The sequence below is a fragment of the Castanea sativa genome, chromosome 1, assembly GCF_040712315.1.
Source record: "Castanea sativa cultivar Marrone di Chiusa Pesio chromosome 1, ASM4071231v1".
Taxonomy (NCBI): domain Eukaryota; kingdom Viridiplantae; phylum Streptophyta; class Magnoliopsida; order Fagales; family Fagaceae; genus Castanea; species Castanea sativa.
In genome coordinates, this window is record NC_134013.1 from 64,472,598 (window position 1) to 64,496,341 (window position 23,744).

General features: G+C 33.1%; 2 protein-coding genes across 5 annotated transcripts; both read right to left on the reverse strand.

The window, feature by feature from the left end:
* Nucleotides 1-5,498: 5,498 nt before the first annotated feature.
* LOC142621601 (F-box protein SKIP14) lies at nucleotides 5,499-8,216 on the reverse strand. The gene is given in 3 exon segments (XM_075794897.1): nucleotides 5,499-5,969; nucleotides 5,971-6,474; nucleotides 7,238-8,216. Coding segments are annotated over 3 exon segments (1,428 nt in total). The 5' UTR covers nucleotides 8,069-8,216; the 3' UTR covers nucleotides 5,499-5,876.
* A 6,079-nt stretch (nucleotides 8,217-14,295) lies between these two features.
* LOC142611608 (glucose-6-phosphate 1-dehydrogenase 6, cytoplasmic) lies at nucleotides 14,296-23,421 on the reverse strand. 4 transcript variants are annotated; one of them, XM_075783699.1, is made up of 16 exons: nucleotides 23,275-23,421; nucleotides 22,331-22,557; nucleotides 21,929-22,014; nucleotides 21,473-21,539; nucleotides 21,080-21,266; nucleotides 19,476-19,633; nucleotides 19,288-19,356; nucleotides 18,965-19,023; nucleotides 18,600-18,636; nucleotides 18,099-18,170; nucleotides 17,617-17,764; nucleotides 17,322-17,417; nucleotides 15,796-15,866; nucleotides 14,960-15,075; nucleotides 14,790-14,835; nucleotides 14,296-14,707 (listed from the first exon to the last, which is right to left on the reverse strand). In XM_075783699.1, the coding sequence occupies exons 2-16, from the start codon at nucleotides 22,502-22,504 to the stop codon at nucleotides 14,540-14,542; spliced, it is 1,554 nt and encodes a 517-aa protein (XP_075639814.1). In that variant the 5' UTR covers nucleotides 22,505-22,557; nucleotides 23,275-23,421; the 3' UTR covers nucleotides 14,296-14,539. The 4 variants fall into 4 exon arrangements, with proteins under 4 accessions (XP_075639814.1, XP_075639838.1, XP_075639830.1 ...); XM_075783723.1 differs by lacking the exon at nucleotides 23,275-23,421 and adding an exon at nucleotides 22,820-23,205; XM_075783715.1 differs by lacking the exon at nucleotides 23,275-23,421 and adding an exon at nucleotides 23,064-23,204.
* Nucleotides 23,422-23,744: the final 323 nt, after the last annotated feature.

Below are 23,744 nucleotides of genomic sequence, written 5' to 3' on the forward strand. Positions count from 1 at the left end.
TATTATTGTTGAAATTATATATATAGAACGATTTTCTTTTATAAACTTATAAAAATTATATTTTTCAATCTTGTATTGTTAAAATTATATATAATTCAATTCTAAACAAAATAATTATATATAATTCATATTATGAAATTGATTATTTATGTTATTACTAAATTACAACTTATGCCCTTAAAATTTGGGTTTAGTTTGATTTTGCCCCCTTAAAATTTCAAGTTTTGGACACATACCCCTAACATTACACAATTACATATACATTATTCAGATTTAAATCTTTCCATCCATTTACCATGATATTCATTAAATACTACCTCAACTTAAAACGATGTAATTTTATAGATTCAAAATTTGAAACTTTGGAGGAGGAGGAGGAGGAGGAGGAGGGGGGGAATTAAAATTACCCCAAACTTTAAAGAGTATTGTGGGGGCTCCAGGTGTGGCCACCCCATGGATTTTGGGCCAAGAAGAATATTCTAAAGATCCCCTTCCATGGCAATGGCCTAGCCCATATGTAAACATGGGATAACCAAGCCTAGAAGAAGAGAAACCCTCTGCGCATGTTACCAAGGTAATCCGAGGAACATAGTCGTCCCGAGGTAAAAGTGATCCAACCAAGAAGCGATCAGCTCTCTCACCAAGATTATTGCTTCGGCTATCTTCCTAAGGAACACGAAGAAGAAGATGTAGAATTCAATATAGCAGTCACCTCTACATTAATGAGCTCTCCCTACCTAGTGTCAACCTCAATAAATGCTGAATGACTGGCCTAAATAGTAAGAATACCTCAAAAAAGTCTGCCTCCATGATAAAGAAATGGCAGAATGGGAGTCTAATGGAACAAATACCTTCACAAATCTTGCTAAGAGAGGAACAACTAGAAAGGATAGAGGGAGTATAAAAAGAAGGAAACCACCAATAGGAAAGGGGATCTAGAAAATTTGAGAAGGAAGAACAAGAGAGAGAAATAGTGAGAGCAAGAACTTGTATTTTCCCCTATAACAACCATTTGTACCTCAAGATACCCATTTTTGTCAAACAAAGTATCTTTTTGTGTTGTCTTTGACTTCAATCTCCTATCTGATCTTCCCATTGTGGAATCAAATCCCCTTTTAGTTAGAAATTAGTTGGGTTGATTAGAAGCCCAAGCACATATACAAAATTTACTTTGTTTTGTGTTTCTGACCCCACAAGTATAATTTACAATTTACTCAAAAATAATATTTGAAATGGATTTAATAAGTTCAACATGATGTGGTTATTGAGAAGAAAAAAATGATGTCATTTTAAGCTTAGTTGGTACTTAACGAACACATCATCACAGTGCATTGACCGAAGAACTTAAATTGTAATGAAACCTTATGTTAGAGATATGCATCCAAATTTTGAAACTTTAGGGAACAAAAACACAATTACTCCAAACTTTAAAGGTGTGAATTAAAATTTATTCCTCTTTTTTATTTCTCTTTTGATAAATTTACACAAATTTAGTGAATTTGAACCCATATTTCATCATTTCTTACTGAAAGAGGTGTTGTTTCATCTAGAGTTCACCGGCTAGCTTTTTTGGTTAGGCGCAATTTAAAATCTCTTTTTTATGTGTTTTCTAAATTCAAAATAATTTTGTTCACCTTATTTTTAAGCCAAACAAGACAATAAAATTAACTTATTTCTAACAAAGCCCTAACAAAATGATGAGTTCTATTCGGTCTTTATGGACCTAAAACAATTTAATACTCTTTTATAACTCTGAAATTAAAAACCAAATAGAAAATGTATGAGTTCTAATCTAGTAATCTGTATCAACTAACACAAAACAATTCATCAAAAAATTTTAAAACTTAAGAACTGAAACACACACAACAACAACAAATAGAAAGAAGAACGAAATTGATACCTTAAAAACGTTTCAAGGATGAAATTGATAAACATTTTAAAATATATATTTCCACTATTAGTTTATATTTTATGGTATACCTTATAAACATTTTAAGGATGAAACTAAAATTTTTGAAATTTGAGGATGAAAATTGATTTTGAAACAAATTTTATGGAAGAAAAATATATTTCCACTATTAATTTATATTTTATGGTATACCTTATAAATGTTTTAAGGATGAAACTGAAAATTTTTAAATTTGAGGATGAAAATTGATTTTGAGACAAATTTTATAGAAGAAAAATATATCTCCACTATTAATATATATTTTTTGGTATCAATAGATTCAACAAAACCAAATCATGCTTAATATGCATAGAACAAATCGTTTCCATGGTTTATTCCCTTTATTATTCTTTTCACCACCAAATTGTGCCTACTATCCAATTAAAAATATTTATTAATAAAAAGTAAAAAAAAATTGTATCAATTGGTAAAGTCTCTGATAGTTAAATATAAAATTTGAGATTCAATCACTGCCTACACTAAAAACTTATTCATGTGATAAATGGCTATCATCATGAGATATCATAAATTAAAACTATCTCTAAAAAAAAAAAAATCTAAACAAATCAAAATTCTTTAACTTGTATCGTCCTTGGCTCCTTTATTTATTTATTTATTTATTTGGTTTAAGTAAAAGAAGTAAATAACCTAAGGCTGGTATACCGTCTTTTTTTTTAAGCCCAAAAAAAAAAAAAATTCCTTAAATTAATCAAAGTCAAGCCCCCAGGGTAAAAGTTCCTATCATTGAATCTAGTGGAGAAATATCTAGACCCGTAGGACAAGTATTTGTCTGAAAGTATTTGGGCTAAATATATTCTATACCAAACGCTTAAAAAGCACTTATTATCGGTCACCCCTGACGACAACACAGCCATGAAGGAAACAGTAAGAGAAAACACCAATTTGACTTTTAAAAATATATAACAAATCAATAACTCATAAGGCATAATAAAGTGTCATAACTCATGCTAAATTCATATGAAAATAATAAAAATATCCCCAAAAACATTTTACCACCTTAATTGTGAAAAAATAATTATTATCAATAGATAAGGGGGCCATGGCCCCTAGTCTATTGAAATTTCTTTAAATAATAGTATGGAATTTACTAACGTATGCATTAAGAACACATAATAATATATTATTTTTGAGAAAAAATTTATCAAGAATTAAAAAAGTTTTGACAGTTTTTTTAATTCTCGATAAAATTTAAACAAATTTCAATTCTCGATAAAATTTTTCTAAAAACAGATTTGTAAATGTATATATAAAATATATATTTAAAAAAAAGTTCAGACAATTCGTACATGATCCTCCAAAATTAAAAACTGTTTAGTTCCACCTAAAGATTGCTCTCTCTCTTTTTCTCTCTTTTTAACCATCAATTAGATGACTTTACAATTGAATATTATTAAGCCATTATTGATTACCTATTTTATGGTATGATAAATTCTCAATTACAAGATTTAAATCATTGGTTTAGACTTTTAGTGAACATACGCATAAAGAATTTTGACATAAGGACTTCAAAAATTTGTTAATATTTCTTAATGGTACCAATGGCTAGTAAGGACTAGAAAATCAATTGCCTACCAATTTGTGGTATAAAGTGGTTGTACTTATAACTACTTTTTTAATTTCTATTTTAACTATGTAATAAGTATTTTCAATTATAAATATTATCAAAACTAGATTTCGCAACAAAACGAAAGATAATATTCTAATAAACCCTTTGATTTTGTATATTAAAAAGGAAATTGTTGCCAATTTAATACAAAATTAATCATAGATGATTTCAATGTTTAAAAAGTCAATTTTCATTTTGATATATCAATACCATAAAACCCCCTATCAAAAACAAAAAAAAAAAATCCATAAAACCCGCCACAACCCAAAAAAGATATTCCATTTCGATGAAAAAGCTAGTGACACTTTCGGTTTTAACCAGATTTTTCAGCTTTCCTCGTGACAAAATTCTTGGAGAAAAACTATTGCTTCAGCTTCAAGCAAGATATATAGTAACTTAAAAATGGGACCTGAACCTTTTCTTATGTTTTTGTTTTTAAGCTAAGGAAAAATTGATATTTTATTTTTAGACGTTAATTGTGGAAACTCATGCCATTACGTAGCGCATGATATCATAGTTGTCATTTCATAGACAAGGAATCAAAGATTATGCCAAATGCAAAATTAGCATGTCCTAAATCAACTTTTAACTGCCCACTTCTTCAGGACGAGTTTTTCTCACCAACATATACATTTCATGACTAAACAAATTAGCAGAAATCGGAGGTCACAACTAATACCACTTCATGATCAGTCAATCATAAAATTCTGCGATACATTATCTGACATTCTATATTAAGGAATTGCATTCATTAAAATTTCCTTTTTATCACCCATGCTTGCCTGTGATACTCATAAAGAATGGTGTGAGAACAGTTTTAGTTTTAACATGAAGATACTTCATTCTCCTATTTCAAGACAATGGGATAACCTTTCATGAACTCATGGCAGTTCATAAAACTATTTACTTGTATCAAATTAGATGATAATTTAAATTATAAGTATGATTGAAAATACAGGTGTATAGTGGTTGGAGTAAAATTCGGTATAGACAAGAAACATACCATACTACTTTTTATAGACTGTTGGTAGTAAATATATAGTTACTTAAAAAATGTCTTTTCAACCACTGACGAATCAAAATAGTTATAGTACAAGAGGACTTAGACCCATTCAACCCATTCTTCGCGATCATTCATAGCATACACCATGCAAAAGAGTAGGCAAAGAGAATCACGTCTGGTAAAAGCAAAAGTGATAACTGTTTGTGAGGGAAAAGATTAATGTAAATTAGTTGCAAAAGTAAATAACAATTATCATTATTCATTGTGAAACTAATGCAAAAAGGACTAAGGTTACATTATCAAGAATGAGATACTACATACAAAAACGGATGCATGATCATCCGTCATTTTCTGGTCAAGTGTAAGACAACGAGGTTGCCCAGAAGTAAGAACAAAACATAAAACAAACTGGCATACTAGACTAAAAATTGATACTGTACAGCTTTGCAACAAAAAGATCCTATGAAAAAAATAAAAGATCAGTCCAGCTGCAACAACTGCCTACATTACTGGATTATATCACAAAGTTAACACAGAACACGAATGCCCTACCACTTCCAGTACTCACTGTTGACAATATGACTCCTCATCTGCATCAATCAAATGAATTCCAACTTTTTTGACAACAGTCACTTCAGCAACCATTAACAGTAACAGATGCTACCTCACTTCCACAGCAACGCATACAAAATAACATCTTCATTGTCCTCGGACAATTAAAATATGGAGGATAGGAGCCACTGATGCATGAAATTTCCCTTCCTAGAAATAAAAATTAGAAACCAAAAACCTACTTTTGCTTATACCAGAATCCCCACACCCCTTCTCTTTTTTCTCCTTTCTTTTTTTCCCTTTTATTCCCATTCTTTCATCCATCTTTTTTCCTCTTTATTTTAAATCTCTTCTTCTTCTTTGTCCTATTTATTTCCTTTTAAAATCTTCTCCTAACAACATCCTAAGCTAGATTCCTATATAAGATAGTGTTAACCTAGAAAGCACGGACACGGACACCAGATTGGGTATGACACGAGCAATTTCTGAAAAGTTATAACATGAAACGGCTGGTACGACACTGGTATGACATTGGTACAACACAGATACGACACAAGTACGATAAAAGTGTATGTGCTTCCTAGGTGTTAACAAGGCATGAACTTGCAGTTACAGGTCTGCTACAAGTTCTTTTTCTTCTCTGCATTCCAAAGCTGCATGTTCTTCATGGTAACAGCAGATTCCACCTTCGGCATTTGAGCAAGTGGCTTTTAAATCACTCAATGGACAGCAAATGCTTGCATATTCTACTCCAAAACCAACACTAACTGACAATATACAATATCTTCTCCATCAGCCATAAACGCAAAACTGGTAGCTGGCTTGATGAATGATAGTGCACTTGGAAGAACCTTCTTTACCTGGCCCATCTTGGCAGTCAAGTAGCTGATTCAAACAATCCAAACAAAGTAAGTCTAGACAGAATGTTTCCTCATAATCATGGTCCTTAATGCAGCGTCCACAATTGATACAACGTGCTATGCAGAGTATGCAAGCCCTGCACAACTGAGCAGCCTGATGTTTCCCCTGGCAACTCTCTGCTGGACAATCAAAAACTACTCTCAATTCCTGGCACTTGGGGCAGACCTCAATATCAATGGCACGATCATCATCACAAGAGAGATATGAATTCCCCCCACAATAAATCTGTGGTTTGTGGGCATTCAGCTGCGCACAGTTATCTACATTCAGCAAGAATAGCAATTCTTTGAACTGCTCTTCTGTTACACCACGGACACCAGCGATTCTTAAGTGCTTTATTCCAGGTGAGCCAACAGACTTGAAGGCCCTCAAGTTATTCAACATGCCATCGGCACTAAGTCTGACACATCCTGGCACACTTAGCTGTAGGCAAGAAGAGAAAATTTGTAAGTTTATTAACCTTGAAATAACAAAAACAATATAGAAACATACCAATAATGAGTCAACATAAAGTTCCAGATAGACATGATGAGCACAAAGAACAAGGAAATCTCTAACAACAATTACAACAGTCAGAAGTTATTAGTTTGGTAAGCTACAATTTTAAATTAAAACCAATAAAGAAAATTACCATCAATATGGTACATGTGCAGCATCAAGAGCTGCAAAAGATGTCAAATTTTGTGCCACACAATTACCAACATAAATAGAATCGGATCACCATATGCAATCCTTAAGAGGCCTATGTTTTACACATGCCTTTTTTTTCAGATAATTAATTGCCATCAGAAACACAAGAAATCTTTCAAAAGAAATCTAAAATACAATATACTCCTCAAGTTGTATGGGATGTCCAAATACTCTATATGATTTGATTGACATACAAAAAGGCAAAATACTATATCGAGTCACGCATATGAGAGAAAACAATATATAAATATTGATGTATTCTTTGCTACATGTAAAAATACTACCTAGAATGGAAGAATAGACCACACTAGCCATAGTAACTTAAAAATGAAAGTAGTTTCAAGGATTATATATATTCACAACCTAAAAATCAAAATAAAAGCGCATTTGTTAAAAAACATAAGAAGTCCCAACAACTATATCAGAGATATAAACAACATATGATAAGCATAAAACCTATTTCTCAAAGCATACCAATTAAGTCACAAATACAAACCTTTGTCAGTCTAGGATTGGTTTCAAGCACACGTTTCAAACCACTATCTGTGATTCTTATGCACCCCAATAAATTCAAGCACTGAAGAGTGCCTTGAGCCCTTTCAGCTAACTTCAGAAGAGTATCATCAGTGATCCTCCCACTCAACGGATGATCGATGTTAATACTCCTCCATAGAAGAGGATCACTCCTAACCATAACACGCAGAGATTTGCAAACCCTTTCTACATTCAGAAGGTCCTGCACACCCAAATAGCCCAAAGAAAAAATCATGGCATCATGAGGTGCCCCTCCTTCACTATCAAAACTAGTTTTCCCATTCCCAAAATCCTTCAATTCCTGAGCTCCTTTGTTACGAAACCAGTTGCCCAAATGGCTAATACTCATAAACTCATCCACATTTCCATCCAATCCAAAAATACCCTCAAGCAATCCAGTCTCAACCCCACCACAACCATTATACTCATCACATGGAATTGATAACCCACCAATCTTCATGTTACCCAATTCTGGTTCAAACCTCATAGAACCATTCCACACCCAATTCAGCCCTGTGACTAGCTGATGATAATCACCCATCTTTTTCTCAGCCTCATCAACCCCAAAACCAATAGAACCCAAATCAGGTTTCTCTCCCAAGTTTTGAAACCAACCCGTGATCCTAATCCTAGACTTTATATCCATTCCAAAAGGATCAATAGGCAACTTGTCAATAACATCATCACCAACCGGATCACCACAAGCCAATTCAGACCCATCCATTCCTTGGCAATAAGAGGCCTCCAATTCAGACAAATTCTTGATTGACCTGCAAGAAAAATCTAGAGGCATTCTAGAGTCTTGGGGGCCAAGAGAAAGAACAAAAACCCTATGCCAAAGAGACCTAGTCCGAAACAACAAACCCAATCATACCCATAAATTTTTTTTTCTCCCCCTGAAAAAGATAGAAAAGGAGCCTAATTAATCTAAAGGAAACCCTGGAAACAAACCCCAAAAGAACAAAAAAGGAAGAGAAAACCCTTGATTCCTGGGGCAAAGAAAACAAAAACAGCTCTAGAAATCAGATTGAAGAATTAAAGTAATCAGGGAGTAAATGAAAGTTCAAAACAGACCCTTTTGAGGAGGATGAAGCAGATCAAATTAACATACCAAAAACAAGGAAATTAAAGGAAGACCCAAGTGAGAACTGAGAAGAAAGAAAGGTTTTTTTTTTTTTGGGGGTATTCGGGTGTATGTGTTTGGGGTTTTTTTTTCTTTTTTAACAAAACCAGGTACAGAGAGAAACAGAGGGAAGCTTATGAGATATGGGCTAGAACTGGGAAGTTGTGTGTATGTGGGGAATGGGGGTTAGTGAAGAGGAGAAAGGTGAGAGACAAATTCAAGCGTCTAGTGACCCACCCATGCAACAGCAACAAACACAAACACCAACACCAATGTAGAGAGAGAAACAAGGATGACAAAATGTAATAGGAAACACACAGAGAGAAAGAGAGAGACAGAGACAGAGACAGCGAGGGAGAGAGAGAGAGAGAGAGAGAGAGAAGGAGGCGGTGAGGAATCAAAAACCCCAGATCCTTGACCAATTAGAATGTGGGACTTCGCTTTCGGGGATTGGATATGTCTTGGTTTGGTTCAATGACTTATAAGTTTTTTTTTTTTTTTGGTGATAAAATGACTTGTAAGTTGTAAACTAACAACTTTATTACTATTATTTTAGTTTTGCTTTTTTCCTTTTTCTGATTTTTTTTTTTTGTCTTTATTTTTTTAGTTTTCCTTCTCTTTTGGTTTTTGATTTTCCTTCTCTCTTTATCTTTTGCTCTATATTGTGTTCTTATCCCTACAATTATAATATTCTTTGTAAGAAAAAAAATGTAATTTTTTAAACAAAAAAAATGATAAAAAAAGGAAACTCTTAATATCAAATATCTTGTAATAATGTGGAAAGGGAAAAAAAATTACGATTAGCGAACAAGGTTAAGGCTATTGCCAATGTCTTGTAGGCCAATTGGCACGTCTTCCTCTTTAAGTGGAGAATGTCTGAATATCGAATCTTCCTAACCCTCTTATCTATCTTTTTACCGTTTATTCGGTTTATGTACAACTTCTTCCAGTTTTGTTTTTTTTAGTATAACTGTACTTTTTTCTAACTTATATTCTAAGCTAAATAAGTCAATGAAATTAAGCTATCCTTAACCTATAGAATAATTACCCCAAAAAATGTTGTTGATAAAAAAAAATTAAAAAAATAATAAAAAATATAGTTAGAATTACCATATTTGCTATTGTTGGTTAATTAATGATGTACATGATATGTGGTAATATTAGGGCTTTTTATTTTGTTACAGTTTGATGGTAACAACAATGGAATGGGATTTGAATTTGGATATCATCATTAAAAATACAAAGAAATAACTAGTTAAACAATAAAACTCTTCACAATATTAGAGATTTTTTTTAGCATGGTAATATTAGGACTTGATAATAATAATAACAAAGGTAACACTAAAAGCTTATCTATTTTGATTTTTTTTTTCTCAAAAATATTTATAACAAAGAGTTGTTGGATGTGGGCCCAATGGGTCCACTTACTTTAACAAAAACGAGAAGTAGAATCTTTTTTTTTTTTAAGAGGGATTCAGATGCAATTGCAAATCAACCTATTGGATTAAATACTATTACCACCCCCAAAACCTCATTGGATCTCTCTTTATATTATCCTTTGTTTAAAAGTATGCAATGGTGAAAAATAGATGAAAGGTTGAAAAGAAAGAAAAGTTATCCATTTCTTTGTTTATATATCTTTTCAATTAAAAGAGACAGGAATGGATATCTCTATCGGTCTTTTTTATTTTTTTTATTATGAGTCTATCGTTCTTTAGTTGTTAGGTGGAACGAAGAAGAAGAAAAAAAAAAAATATATATATATATATATATATATATATATATATTTGACAATGGAGTGAGACGGTTGATAATAGGTTTGTTTAGAAATTATTTAAATTTTGACAAATTGTCCAAGGAAAACACTGAATAAGAAAATTTTAAAACAAAATCAGTGAATAAGGTATCATAAAATAATCTCCCTCCAAATTTTCATAATTCAAAGGCATTTTTAAAAATGCCAAATCCTCTCAAATTATTTCCTCCCACCCTAAAAAATCAATAAAGCATTTAACTTGAAGGAGTGTAATTTGTCATGTCTTTTTCCTTCATCGGTTATCCTACCTAGCAAATGAGTCAACTCGATTGTAAGAAACAACTCATTCTAAATGGGTTACAAAACGGGTTGATCAATCCAATATGACCCATAATTTTTCCTTGAAAAAAAATAATAATGAAAAAAAAAAAAAACTTGATAATATTTCTTTCTCTTCTTTTCAATACAAATAAGACAACAAATAAACAAAAACACTAAAAAGTAAAATTTAAACAACACAGTTCAAGATTCACTAAATTGAAACCTTCAAGTATCCACCACATTAAGAAAGAATCTATGAGTATTAGTGAGAGGGAAAAACTCACAAAAGAAAAGAGCAACAATTAAAACTGCAAAACATGCTTACTAATAGTTAGAAATCCTAAAAAAACAAACAAACAAACAAAGTGAAGAAAAAATCCACTTGAAAATAAAAAAGTCCGATTGAGTTTAAGGGTGTCTAGACCCAACCATGGCTCGAAAAACCGACCAACCTGCCCGATTTCAGCCCTAACCGAAGCTCCAATTAATTGGCGGCGGGTTTCCAATTCCAAGAACCGACGTCGGCGGGTCAAGTGGCGGGTTTACTTCTCCAAAATCTGAGCAACCCAAACCCGAAAGGAGCTATATAAAAAATCTGGCCAAATCTAACAAAAACAAGCTAGATCCAACGAGATTTGGACTAGATCTAACAAGATCCCGACTAGATTCGGCTAAATCCCAGCATTTTTTAGCTAAAAAATGTGGATTTGAGTGAAAAAAATGTTGATTCTGGCGATGTTTTTGCAAATTTCGGCAACGTTTTTCAGATTCCTGCGACCAACTGTCTACCGACACTTACCCTCTCTGAAACTAAAACGGTTGATTGATACTGACTGTCAATTTTGGGTTTGTCCGCCCTCGACAAGACCTGTGGACAGGCCTAATTTAGTTGATTCGTTTTTGCATGTCCAAAAAATCCTACCCTAATCGGTATTTTTCCTTCGATTTTGTGCAGGTTATTAGGACCCTGTTCAATTTTTAAAAGTCCTACTGGCTTGCATATTTAATTTATTTTCAAAGATATGAGTGGTGTTTTTTAACCAAATTTTATTGGAGGAAATAAAAGTGACACATTATATACTTTGAGGAGATTGAAACAGTACAATGCAAGAAACAGGGAGGGGGGGGGGGGGGGGGAACTAGACATAGCAAGGAAATAATTAGATATTCAAAAGTTTTAAACACTCAACTAAAAAAAAAGGAGAAGAAAGAGGAGGATAATCAGAATATGCTAATTTATATATATATATATACTCGCACATATTATTCTCCTTTGTCTCATCTCCCTCCAGCTCCATCAAAAGTTAGGCTTTTGTTTCTCGCTGGACATTACCTTGATACAACAGATGTTATATGAATATCAACTTGGAAGTTGGAAACAACGCCTAAAGTCTAGGTGCTATATTTAGAAGGCCAAGACCAAATCAAATTTTGTAAGTACTTTCATTTGAAAGGAAATATACGAAAGTCCCTAGGAAAAGATAGTTAAGTGAACTTTTTACTACAGCTTCATGCCTTCAAAGGTTTAGGTTCCAGTCCACCAAGCGGTATTTGGAGTGATGGAGATTTGTGACTTCTATCTCTATTCTCACATAAGGTGAGTCTCATATTTGGAAAAAATATACCTGGATATATGAGTCCTCTCTCTCACAACTGGTTAGAGAGAAGACTCATATACCCTTACCGTAACAAACACCGTATACCTCCTCCTCATGTTTATAGGGTCCAACTCATGTGAAAGAGATGCTATATATAACAGTTACACAAAATATTTCCTCTCAACTATTATTGCCTATTTTAAATATATTAGTAAAAAATAACCATAGAAGATTAGAAGGTAATAATACCAAGGTACTCTTTTGTAGGAGAAAGTTGGGGGAAAAAAACACACTTGTTTTGATTTTCATTGAGAAAGTGATGCAATGACTCATCCAATGATTGAAAAAGGTTCCAATACTTTAAAGTCTGGGTCAAATACATAAGAGAGAGCCTCAAACCATCCAAATACATAGTTGAGGGCCTGACTTATCTGTCTAGTAATACAACATTTCACAATTTTCATCATTTTATTATATTTAATGAGGTGATATGTTATGATTAGTTTACAATAAAAATAAAATCATCAATAAACTGTACGAAAGAGATGTACCAATCACAGCTTACCACTTCAGCAAGTTGTGAAAAACATAACAAATATATATATATATATATATATATATATATATATAGAGAGAGAGAGAGAGATGAGTTCAAGTTACATATTTTCTAAACCATTAATTTCCATTAGAACTAAGACTAAAAAAAAAACTAGTGACATGTCCAAAATAATGTCATTAAGTCATTAAATTCTCCTCTAAAAATAAACAAAAAGTCATTAAACTCCTTCACACTCCACCGTTGTCTTCTTCTTCTACCTCTCTCTCTCATATGCCCGGACCTCTACGAAAGCTCTTATTATGTGTTTGAAGAAAAGAAAAACCAAGAGCTTTACAATATATGATATTGAGATTTGAGTCTCGACATGAGTGGGTTGGAAACAACACACCTGTACAAGTGAATTGATGTAAGGTTTTTATATACAAATTTCACTAAATAAAATTAGATGTCTTTTATAAGGATTTCCATGCCACTAGAAATTTAGAGAAAAGAAGGTATTTTGAAAGATAAGTACAATAAAAAAAGAAATACTGGGATGTTCATGTCCAACTACGATTGCAATTGACATGCGTAATCCATCCAAATAGTCAATTCCTGTCTGAGTTAATGGCTATGCAGATGCGCATTCCTGTCTAGTGGCTTGTTGTGGATTCGAAGTTGTCTTCGTCTTCTTCTTCTGCAAATTTTTTTTCCTTGATTTATTTCGCTGTAATGGTTTAAGAGTTCTAAAATATCTAAACTTCTAATATAAAAGGAGAGAATAAAATGCTAGTATTAAATGAGTGAGCTGACTCTTTCACAGCATTAAATATTTAATAATGCCGTCACTCTTTCTTCAAGCTACCAACTATTGCATTGCATGATAGTTTCGTCTTTTTCCTCAGTTTCATTATGTCCATTGTCAGCAATGAATTCGGAAGCGAATATTTTCTGCACATCCAGAAGACAACTGGCACAGAACCCTCACACATTTTGGACAACTGTAAAGAAGAAAGTCGGCATTCACATCTCTTGACTGTAAAATATTTTGTCTTTTTGTAAATTATTTGCCTATAAAGAGGCCTCTTGTTTCCTTAGTTCGGCAGATTTGAAAGACTTGAGAGACTTGAAAAAATTCGAGAGTTTGAAAATAGAGAGTCCGCCACTTGTATAATATTTTCACAGCATTAAATATTTAATAATGACATAATTATTAGTGAATTTTTAACCACTACATTTTTTGCAAATCAATAGTCCAAAAAGTGTAACTCTTACAACATTATACCAATATAACTTGAACCCATCTCCGACACGACTATTAAATTTACGATTTTGCCCAACCTGTGAGTGAGACATGAATATACCCCTTTACTACATAAACTTTACAAAATCTAATGTGTTATCAATCACAAAAAAACAATTCAAACATTTGCTTGTTTGGTTGTTGTCGTAAAGACCAATCACATTCTTTATCATATTAGTTTGTAAGTATTTTGTATTAATATTGGTATTAACATAAAACATTTTCCTCATTTATGTTTCGGGAGTCACAATTACCACAAAAGACAGTAGTTCAATTATGTAGTGGACAAGTGGCTCTTCTTATATACTCATTTTTCATTTCATTTTTTTGATGTAGACATAGTAAACAAGAAAAATGGAGCTTAAAAAGTGCGGAACAGTATTTGCTCAATATCTCTCCTTTATTTCTGAAAGGTAGACCGTGCCTGAAGCCATGAACATCAACAATTTATTTATAATGGTCATACAAATGCATCGAGCTGCTAGCATAATGCAAGTATTTCTCAATACAGACAATACCAGATTCTTATTCTGAATAAACAGTATGTAAAAGCAAATTTTTATGACATACAATACCAAGTGCAGGCCACATCATAGATACATAACAAAAGGAAGCAAGCTGCATTCTACAAGGTGGGAGGGATCCATACATAACCATGTGTTTGAACATAACCAGCTTTTGCTAGAAGTTCATCTGCTTCTGCAGGACCTCGGCTGCCTGGTTGGTATGGAAGTGGCTTCATTTCACCATCATCAATTCTGTGCAGAAGAGGTGTGAAGATCTCCCAGGCCGCCTGTGATTGACAGAATATTACCATCAGAGTGGGAACTATCACTACATGCAACTATATGTTATGCAGTGTACAATGTTCATACCTTCAACTCATCTCTGCGAACAAAATGCTGCTGATCACCTCTTATTCTGCAAAACAAAATTCCCATTTTCAATAATTAAGAATTCAATGCATTGCTAAAATATTAATCCTCAAATCCCTTGTCCCATATTAATATTCACTAGAATTGCATATGGAAGGGCAAGGTCATACGTGTCAAGAATTAAACGCTCATAAGCTTCTGGGATTGTAACCCCTTGATAACGTTGCACATATGACAAGTCTAATTCACTTTGCGCGGTAGACATCTCCAGTCCAGGCTGCTTGACCTGCACAAGACACATTAAGCAATGGGTTTTCAGAGCAAAATAGAACAATTTTAGTGACCCTTACGAGAGGATTTCAGTAAAATTAAAATTTATATTATTTTTATTTTGTAATTATAAAAGCTGATAATATGAGCAGTGAACAAATATATATATATATATATATATACACACACACGCACAGAACAATAGCCATAAAAGGATGATATAGTATGATGCTACTAAAGTTATTGCAATCCAAGTGCTTGTATCATTATTTTCACTGATCAATGCATACATGAAGCTAGTGGGTATCCCCAATTTGGCATGCTTAAATGATCACAAGTAAAAAATTAAGATACACTGAACCAGTGGAGAAGAGCCATCCCCGATCCAAGATAGGTGAAACATGAACAAGTACACTGGCATACAGGGTTCAGAGCTTTACATTGGATAACCACAAAGAAAACTTACTTTCCAAGCCATACAAATTGGGACCTATTTTCAGATCAGAACCAAATTTCAGATATGCACTAAAATGTGATTTTGAAAGATAGTCCAGGAAAAATCTGCAACCCATATAATTTTACAGACAAGCAGAAGTGTAATGTTCGTTACTTTACATGATGCCCCACCAAGTCTTCAACAACACACACACACACACGAAACCATAAAGCAGGTACCAGCTCAAACATTGTGGGAAAAATAATTCTTGTAATGACGTAATTAGAATCACTAACATACCGTAAGCTTCATGTACATGGCTTCTGAGGGTTGAAGGCGTATTACAAACTCATTTCTCCCTTGTTTTTTACCTAAACAATGACATGATGTTCAATCAACAAATAAATCAAAAACTTGCAACCAAACATGTGACAGGCCAAGCATAATACAAAAGCAGCATTTATGGTCTTAAAAAGTACAGACAATGAATATAGAAATCAAGTAGTTATGTGGCAGCGCGAAGAGTAGTAATTATATGGTATTGTATAATAAGCAAGAAGAGTACTTATCAAAATAATAGTAGTAAAAAACAATCTTATTTCAGAAATAGACAATGAGCGATTCTTCTTATTCCCCAGTGCAATAATCTTCACAAAAAATGTTTCACTTAGCTAATAATTGTGACTATTCACTTTTAATACCAAAACTATAGTACAAGAAATACCTTAGGATACGTTTAATTGGAAGGATGAAAAAGTGAGGATAAAAAATGGAGAGAAGATGGAAAAGTGGGAAAGTAGAAAAGATTTTAGTTTACCTCATTTACGTTTGGTTGGAGAGGTGGAAAAGTGGAGAAATTGATAACTTTTTTGTTTAGTTGAAAATAAAGTTTGTATAAATTTACCATCATGTCTCTATTAGATAAAACAAAAAGTAACACATTATACTGTAAAAAAAAATATTGTATATAGATGGACACTTCAGTTTAAAAAAAACCCAAAATTGTTTTCTAAAAAAAAAAAGAACAAAAACAAAAACCAACCAAAATTGATGAGAAAATAAACATATGAGCACCCAAAAAAAAATTAGAAGAAGAAAGCTACAAGTCCAGAAAAAAATCAAGGAAAAAAAAAATAAAAAGGCAACATGTCCAGACAAAAGCAAAGCAAAAAAAAAGCCAAACATTAGTACCAGAGAAAGAAAAAAAAAAAAGGAAAGAAGGAAGCCAATGCACAGAAAGGAAAAAAAAAAAAAAAAAAAAAGCCAACACGTTGGAGACTTGGAGTTGAATTCCAAGGGTATTTTTGGAAGCTCATTTCATGAGTTTTCCCTCCCCAGTTTTCTCTCCATTTTGGGGAGAAAACTTTTTAGTGGGCCAGGAAAAAAAAATCTAGATCCCACCATTTATTTTCCATCCTCCCCACCCAACCAAACACAATCTTTTTTGATGAATCCCAACCAAACACAATCTAAAAAAGTTTCCCTTCCTATTTTCTCTCCAAAGTTTTCCATCCACCCTATTCCACCTCCAAACAAACACACCCTTAGAAAATTGTTACCATACAATCATAAATCATTCATGCCCCAGTTTGATCATAACTACAAGACATAAGGCACTGCTTGTAAAAAGGAACCCCCCTCCTCCCTAAAAAAAATTGTAAACCAACATCCATTGAATATGCTAAATCTATTGAAAGTGATTGTCTACACAAATTAAGCCAGATCAGAAAGCTCCTTTCTGCATATCACTTAACATACAAAACTAATGGAACCAAGCAAAATGTTGAAGATTAGTCACTGAGAATTATTAAGTTCTGGTGCCATACATTTGTATATATCACCAGGAACATCCTTAAATTGAACTCTTATTTCTGCCTTTCTCGAATTCAATGCTTTCCCAGCCTTAAGTACAAACGGGACACCTGAGAAGATATTGAAAACAAAATTGAGCTTTCAATTTCATTAATTAATGCATAACTGTGTGTGTGTGTGTGTGTGTGTGTGTATCACAACTTTAAGATATATACAGATACCCCAAGGTAAAGGTTCAGAGATTATTTTTCACTAAAATATAAATGAGATCCAAAAGAAAAATAAAAAAATTTGTAATATAGATAGTACCTTCCCATCTTTCATTATGTATTCTCAGAACTAAAGTTGCAAAAGTTGGAGTGTTTGACTGATCAGGAACTGTTGGATCATCCCTATAGCCTTCATATTGCCCAAGAACAACCTCTTCATCTTTAATTGGAAGAACTGATTGAAGAACCTGAGATTCAGGTAATAAGAGCAATCAATGTAAGGAAGCATGTCTAGAACTCAAAGCACGTAATAAGAAGAAAAGATTTTATAGAGAAAAGAGCTTTATGCAAATGGTAAAACATGAATTTTAAAATTAAAAAAACGTCTTTGGAAAGCCCTTATGCTCCTCAAAATCAATAAAAAAATAAAAATATATATGCTCCTTTTATTCATTTAGAAAGTATATTTTCATCAATAAATCTCGCTTTCATAATGATATTTTGGTTTCTTGCTTTAGAGCATAAATATCAGTAGATAATAGCTGAAATGACTTCCCTGCAACAAGTAGTGAAGATGCCTACCTTCACTTTCTCATCCCGGATGTGCTCAGGTTTGAGAGAAACAGGCTTTTCCATAGCAACCAGGCAAAAAACCTGCAGTTGGTAGATAATTAATGAATAATATAAATACATCAAAATTATAACACCTTTCTTTTCATGTGATATGTCAGGAGTTTGTATGGTAATGGGTTGCAAGGAAAGGTTGGGTAATAAAAGTCTGAGAAAAGAAGGTTACAGTTGGAGGTTTTTTTCTTTTTTTTTTCCTGATAGATAACAATTGGAGATGTTGACACTACAGAAACAAGGTCCACCAAGTTCCTATAAAGTATCCTATCCCAAGCAAATGTCAAACATGAATGACCAAAAAGAACTCAAACACTACAATTCAAGACACAAGATGGCACTGTTGCTTCCTAAATGCTCAAGCTGAAATAATTAATCCAGAATAAAGACATAATCAATCATGCAAAGATGACAGCATTAAGCATATGAATCTACTTCATCTTAATACCGAGGTGTTACCTGCAAGAGATGATTTTGAATGATATCGCGAATAATTCTGCACAGAAAATAAATTAATTAGTTAGTTCTCTTTGCTAATCAAGATTCATTATTATATAAAACCAGGTAAGCAAACACAACAGATTCTCAAAAATGTTAAGCCATTTAGAACTGAAATTTTTAAAGTTTCTTTTCCATATCAGCAGAATATAGAAATTGAATTAATAATGAAAAATAATACCAAATTTATAGAATTAAACATTGCAAGTTTTAAAATACAAGAAAATTGAATAGTAAAAAGAAATTTTTAAAGAAGGCAAAGGAATGAATGCTTGTTTGAGTCCTGCTCAACAAACAACTGAGACACAAGCATGTACTGAGCATACCCATATTCATCAAAATATCCACCACGACCATCAGTCCCAAAATCCTCCCTAAACACAATCTGCCAGAGAAAAATAAAGGCAAGATATAAATTAAAATTTGTGGCTTATTAATGCTTCATAATATTACAGCTACAGTAGGTGATAATGAAAGTCACAATATTTATAATTGACAAGACTATACATGTAAGTAAGGAAACCACAAGATTATCACTTGAACTAATAGTTTGCTGTTACTTTTATCACCATTTATGTACTTTCACAGCCTCACCTCAGGTGAGTAACTTTCAAGTTTCAAAAATTATCAGTGAAAAAAGGATTCTCACCTGTACATTGTCAATGTTGTCACGATTCCAAAGGGGCAAGAAGAAGCGATTTGCAAAACGAAGAACCAACTGCATATGTAATATAAGAATAGAATCAAGCAGAGTCCATGAAACTAAATGAATAATAACTAAGATCTAGTTATACAGATATTTGGCCAAAATAAGTATATATTTTATACATATATTACCAGATTCTGCACCAATTCCTTTCCCAGATAGTGATCAATACGGTAAATTTGTGGTTCTTCAAACAACTCTCCAATCTGGGTGCTGAGTTGTTCTGCAGATTCCAAATCTTTGCCAAAAGGTTTCTCAACAACAATCCGTGTCCATCCACCAAGATCAGCTGGAAATTATTAGATGAAATCATTCAAAAATTTCTGTATCAGATATTCTAAGTATGCATCTTATTCAGGAACCGCTATGCCATCATGCCAGATTCAACTATCTAAAATTGCCAAATTGTCAATATACCTCTTTATGCAAACACAGGATGCAGACAATCGACAAAAAAAAAATATATATATATATATATATATATCTTTCAGAATTTCCCCTCACCATCAGAGCAATGCTAGAAAGAACTCAATGCTACTAGCAATAACATCTTTGTAAATCCAATGACAGAATTCAAGTTTCTAAAGTCACACTTAATGGCAGAATCAATTTCTATGTACACAGTGAGATATGAAGCATGAATGAAAAGAACAGGCACCTTGTATACACTACATTACTTTTAATCTCACCTTCCCCCTCTAGTTGGGGCCGAAACTCACTTATAAATTTTTTTACTTTACATAAAGAAGCATAAAAGAAGCCTAATGATGTAGGAGGCAATGGGAAGACATATTTATTATATTTTATTTGATTTTATGTATCAAGGGCAGTTTTGTAATTTCATAATATTCTGGAATGGGCTGTGCTAACAGTCCATTAGATCTTATTTTGGGCTTTATTTTAAGTTTGGTTATTTAGTTTGGGTTTAGTAATAAAGCTCAAGGAGTCTTAAGTCCAAGTCTTATTAGGGTTTTAAGAAATCCTAGTTCAACTAGGATTAGATATTAGTCTTCTATTTAAAGAGTTGTAGTACTTTCTATTAAGGGGATTATTAATGAATGTTTTCAGAATTTAAGAGCTATGAAGCTTTCTTTTATGGTTTGTGTGATGCAACCTTCTCCGAGGTGTGATGCCAAGGAACTCTAGGGGTGTGATTCCTAGAATTTATTTATTTTCTTTCTTTAATTTTACTGTTCACGGATCACTGTTCACAACACAGGAACAGCCACCCAAACCTTGGTTGATTTCCTTTGTTTCATCCCCAAACCCTACTAATCCTTGTCCCTTTGGAAACCCTATTATCTTCTAGCCTATTCCCCACCAAAACCTAATCCTAAACCCCCAAAACAGAGGTAATACCAGATCTGCCCCAACAGTTCTAAATCAGATTATCTTGTTCCCCCTTGTCCTACGTCACCTAAAGTGAAACTTCTAAAGCATTGCCAGACTAAAACATAGTGCCCTGTCTTCTTCAACCAATGGCTCCTCAGATGCATACATATGTTTCCTATTTTTAATCTTTAAGCTCCTATTAAGAAGCATGTCAAAGAAAATTTAGGAATGTATATGGGAAGACAACTTCATTGGCTATTTCTGCACAACAACCTTCATGAAATATTTTTGAACAACAATATGAATGAAAAATGCACCTACTAAAAATAAATGACCAAACAATAGTAGCCAGTGTTTATTAATACTTCCAGCCACAAACCAAAGATGGGTTAGAAAAACTAACATCTATTCATGCAGAAACTCCTTATCATCTTGCAGACAGATGGATAAACTGATGGAGGAAGTGCAAGATAAAAGAGTCTCCGAGATGTTCCCTCCACACTATTTTTTGATAATTCATGCTCTGAAATTTCCTTATCCAGCAGCCGGAAGCCCTCCTCAGAATCATAAGAACCACTTACATATTTGATCTACAAAAATAAATTAAAGCAATTACATGTTACTTGGGTGCACCACAGAAATGATTCCAAAATGATGCATAAAAAGGGGGTTTTTTATTTTATAAGTAAGTTTTAGCTCCAAGGAGCAGAGGAAGGAGAGATTCGAACTAGCGGCCTCCACTTCATAGCCATTTGTTCACCCCTTGAGGTTGATGCAGGATAAGTTTTGTACTAACCAGTTCTAGAAACTTGGATAATTTCTCCACGTGCTCTGGTGAAGCATTTTTATCATTAATAAGATATCTGCAGTTATTAATCATATCTCAATCAATCCTCAACATTTGCTATTCTTATAAACAATTAAAATAAAATTTTGAAGAAACAATTTGTGTTAGAAAAAATAGCACAATATTTTTAGAAATAAATAAAGAAAAAGAAGTGAACAGACATAAGATAACAATCAAAGAAACATGAAAGTAAACAAAACAAGGAAAAATTAGCAGGTGCATTTCTGTTCTTCCTTCTAAGTATTGAGTAAGAAAATAAGCTTTATTATATTTATTAATTTATTGAAATTATTGCAAGCAGGGAACAAATTATGGATGATGACATCAAACATTGTTGTTCTACTCGTTATATTCATTTTGATTAGGATATAATATTTAGAAACAGACAACAGAAACATAACTCACCCCCGTATGCGGTTTCTTAACTCATCATCTGAAATCTTCGTCCTTGCGTAGCCAAAAATGTGAACCTCATCAGGGTGTAGAAATCCCTGGGGACAACCCAGTGCATTTCAAAGTGAGTATAACAGTTCACAGCTCCTAAGAAAAACCATGAACTCTAGTTCCTAAACAGTCTTAACAAACAGAATTCTCAGTTGTCTATCAGAGTTGCAAGAGAAATCCATCAAATGAGAACACTAGAAATCGTTCCGTTTATACACTTTCATGACCAACTATATTAAAATTCCAATAGAACAAGTAAAACATTAAATTTTCAATCTTTGATTCTAAAACTGATTAACAACCTCCAATAACCATAATCCTAGAAAACCATATACAAAATGCTACAAAGGGGTCCAGCCAAACCTGTCGAAAAAGGTTGAAGAGTGCCGGAAAAGTCTTCTTCTTGGCAAGATCGCCAGAAGCACCAAGCACAACTATAGAGAGACACCCAGTTTCAAGGACATACTCATTGACTTTCGGGGACCCATCGCTTTTTAAACCAGCTCTTTTCTCAACGTGCCAACGTCCTGATTCCATCTTTTTAAGCTGAACAGAAAATTCTCACAGCTACCTTAACAATTGCTTGTAATCTGCAACAAATAAATAAATAAATACAAGCATGAACTATGAAACAGAGCTACTGAAATTGCCCATTTTTAATTCACGCCCAACTACTTTTTTAACCACTCAGATCCATCAGACTCTCAAAATTCAGAAATATATATATATAAACTGAATGTCAAACTCAAACCCCACTAGTTTTCAGTTTGGTTTCTCAGAAAATATAGAATCAGAACCCCCCCAAAAAAAAATGTGATTTACCTACCTGACCGTTGGAACAACCAAACTTACAGCTTTTAACAGTGGACAATTCAACATTTTTTATTCCTCCTCGGATTTCTCGACAGCCAAAAGACAAAAGAAAATAAAAACTAAAAATCCCACACAAAAAAAACTAAAGAATTTCACTCAAGAAACGGATCCCAAACTCCAAAAAACGCATGAACTGACAGATCCAAGCTGGGAATTCGAAATCAATGAAAATGGAATTCAAAAGCAGTACAACAGAATGAAAAGAAAATCAAGAATCACGAACCGGATCGTGAAAATGGTATCAAGACAAGTACCAGAATCAGATGCCACAGCAAAAAAAAAAAAAAAAAGTTTTGGCTGATTTGCCAAGAATTTGCAAATTCTATAATAAGAAATGACAGCTCCAGAAAAAGAGAGAAAGTGGTGGTGTGTGTGTCAGTGTGTGTGTGTGTGTTCACGTACGTGTTAATAATTGTATTAAATGAAAGTAGTACCTTTTTATTATTTGATGCAGAGCTTTGGAAAATATTGAGGCAGAAATGGTGGGCTTTTTATTTTTTGTGATTTTTTATCTTACAGTTTTGTGTTGTTCAACTTCAACTTCTCCACCAACTCTCTCTCTCTCTCTCACAGACTCTCGGGTCGTACTTTTTTTTCTTTTTTTTTTTTTGGAAACTCTCTCGGGTCGTACTTGATTTATACTCTATTACCTACCGACGTATAGGAAATACTATCACATTCAGATATATGACACCGTAATAGACTTTCTCACTGCACGCCAAACTCCTCCTTTAATTTTTTTTCTATTTTCTTTTTTCCAAAAATGCAACTATGTTTTGTGAAACTTTTGTCAAAAAGTCATTTTAATGCTTTTAAGTTGGGTTTAGAATCCGTTTATTTTATTAAAATTGAAAAAAAATTTGTTGAAAGTACAGGTAAAAGTTAACCGGTATAGTGAAACCCA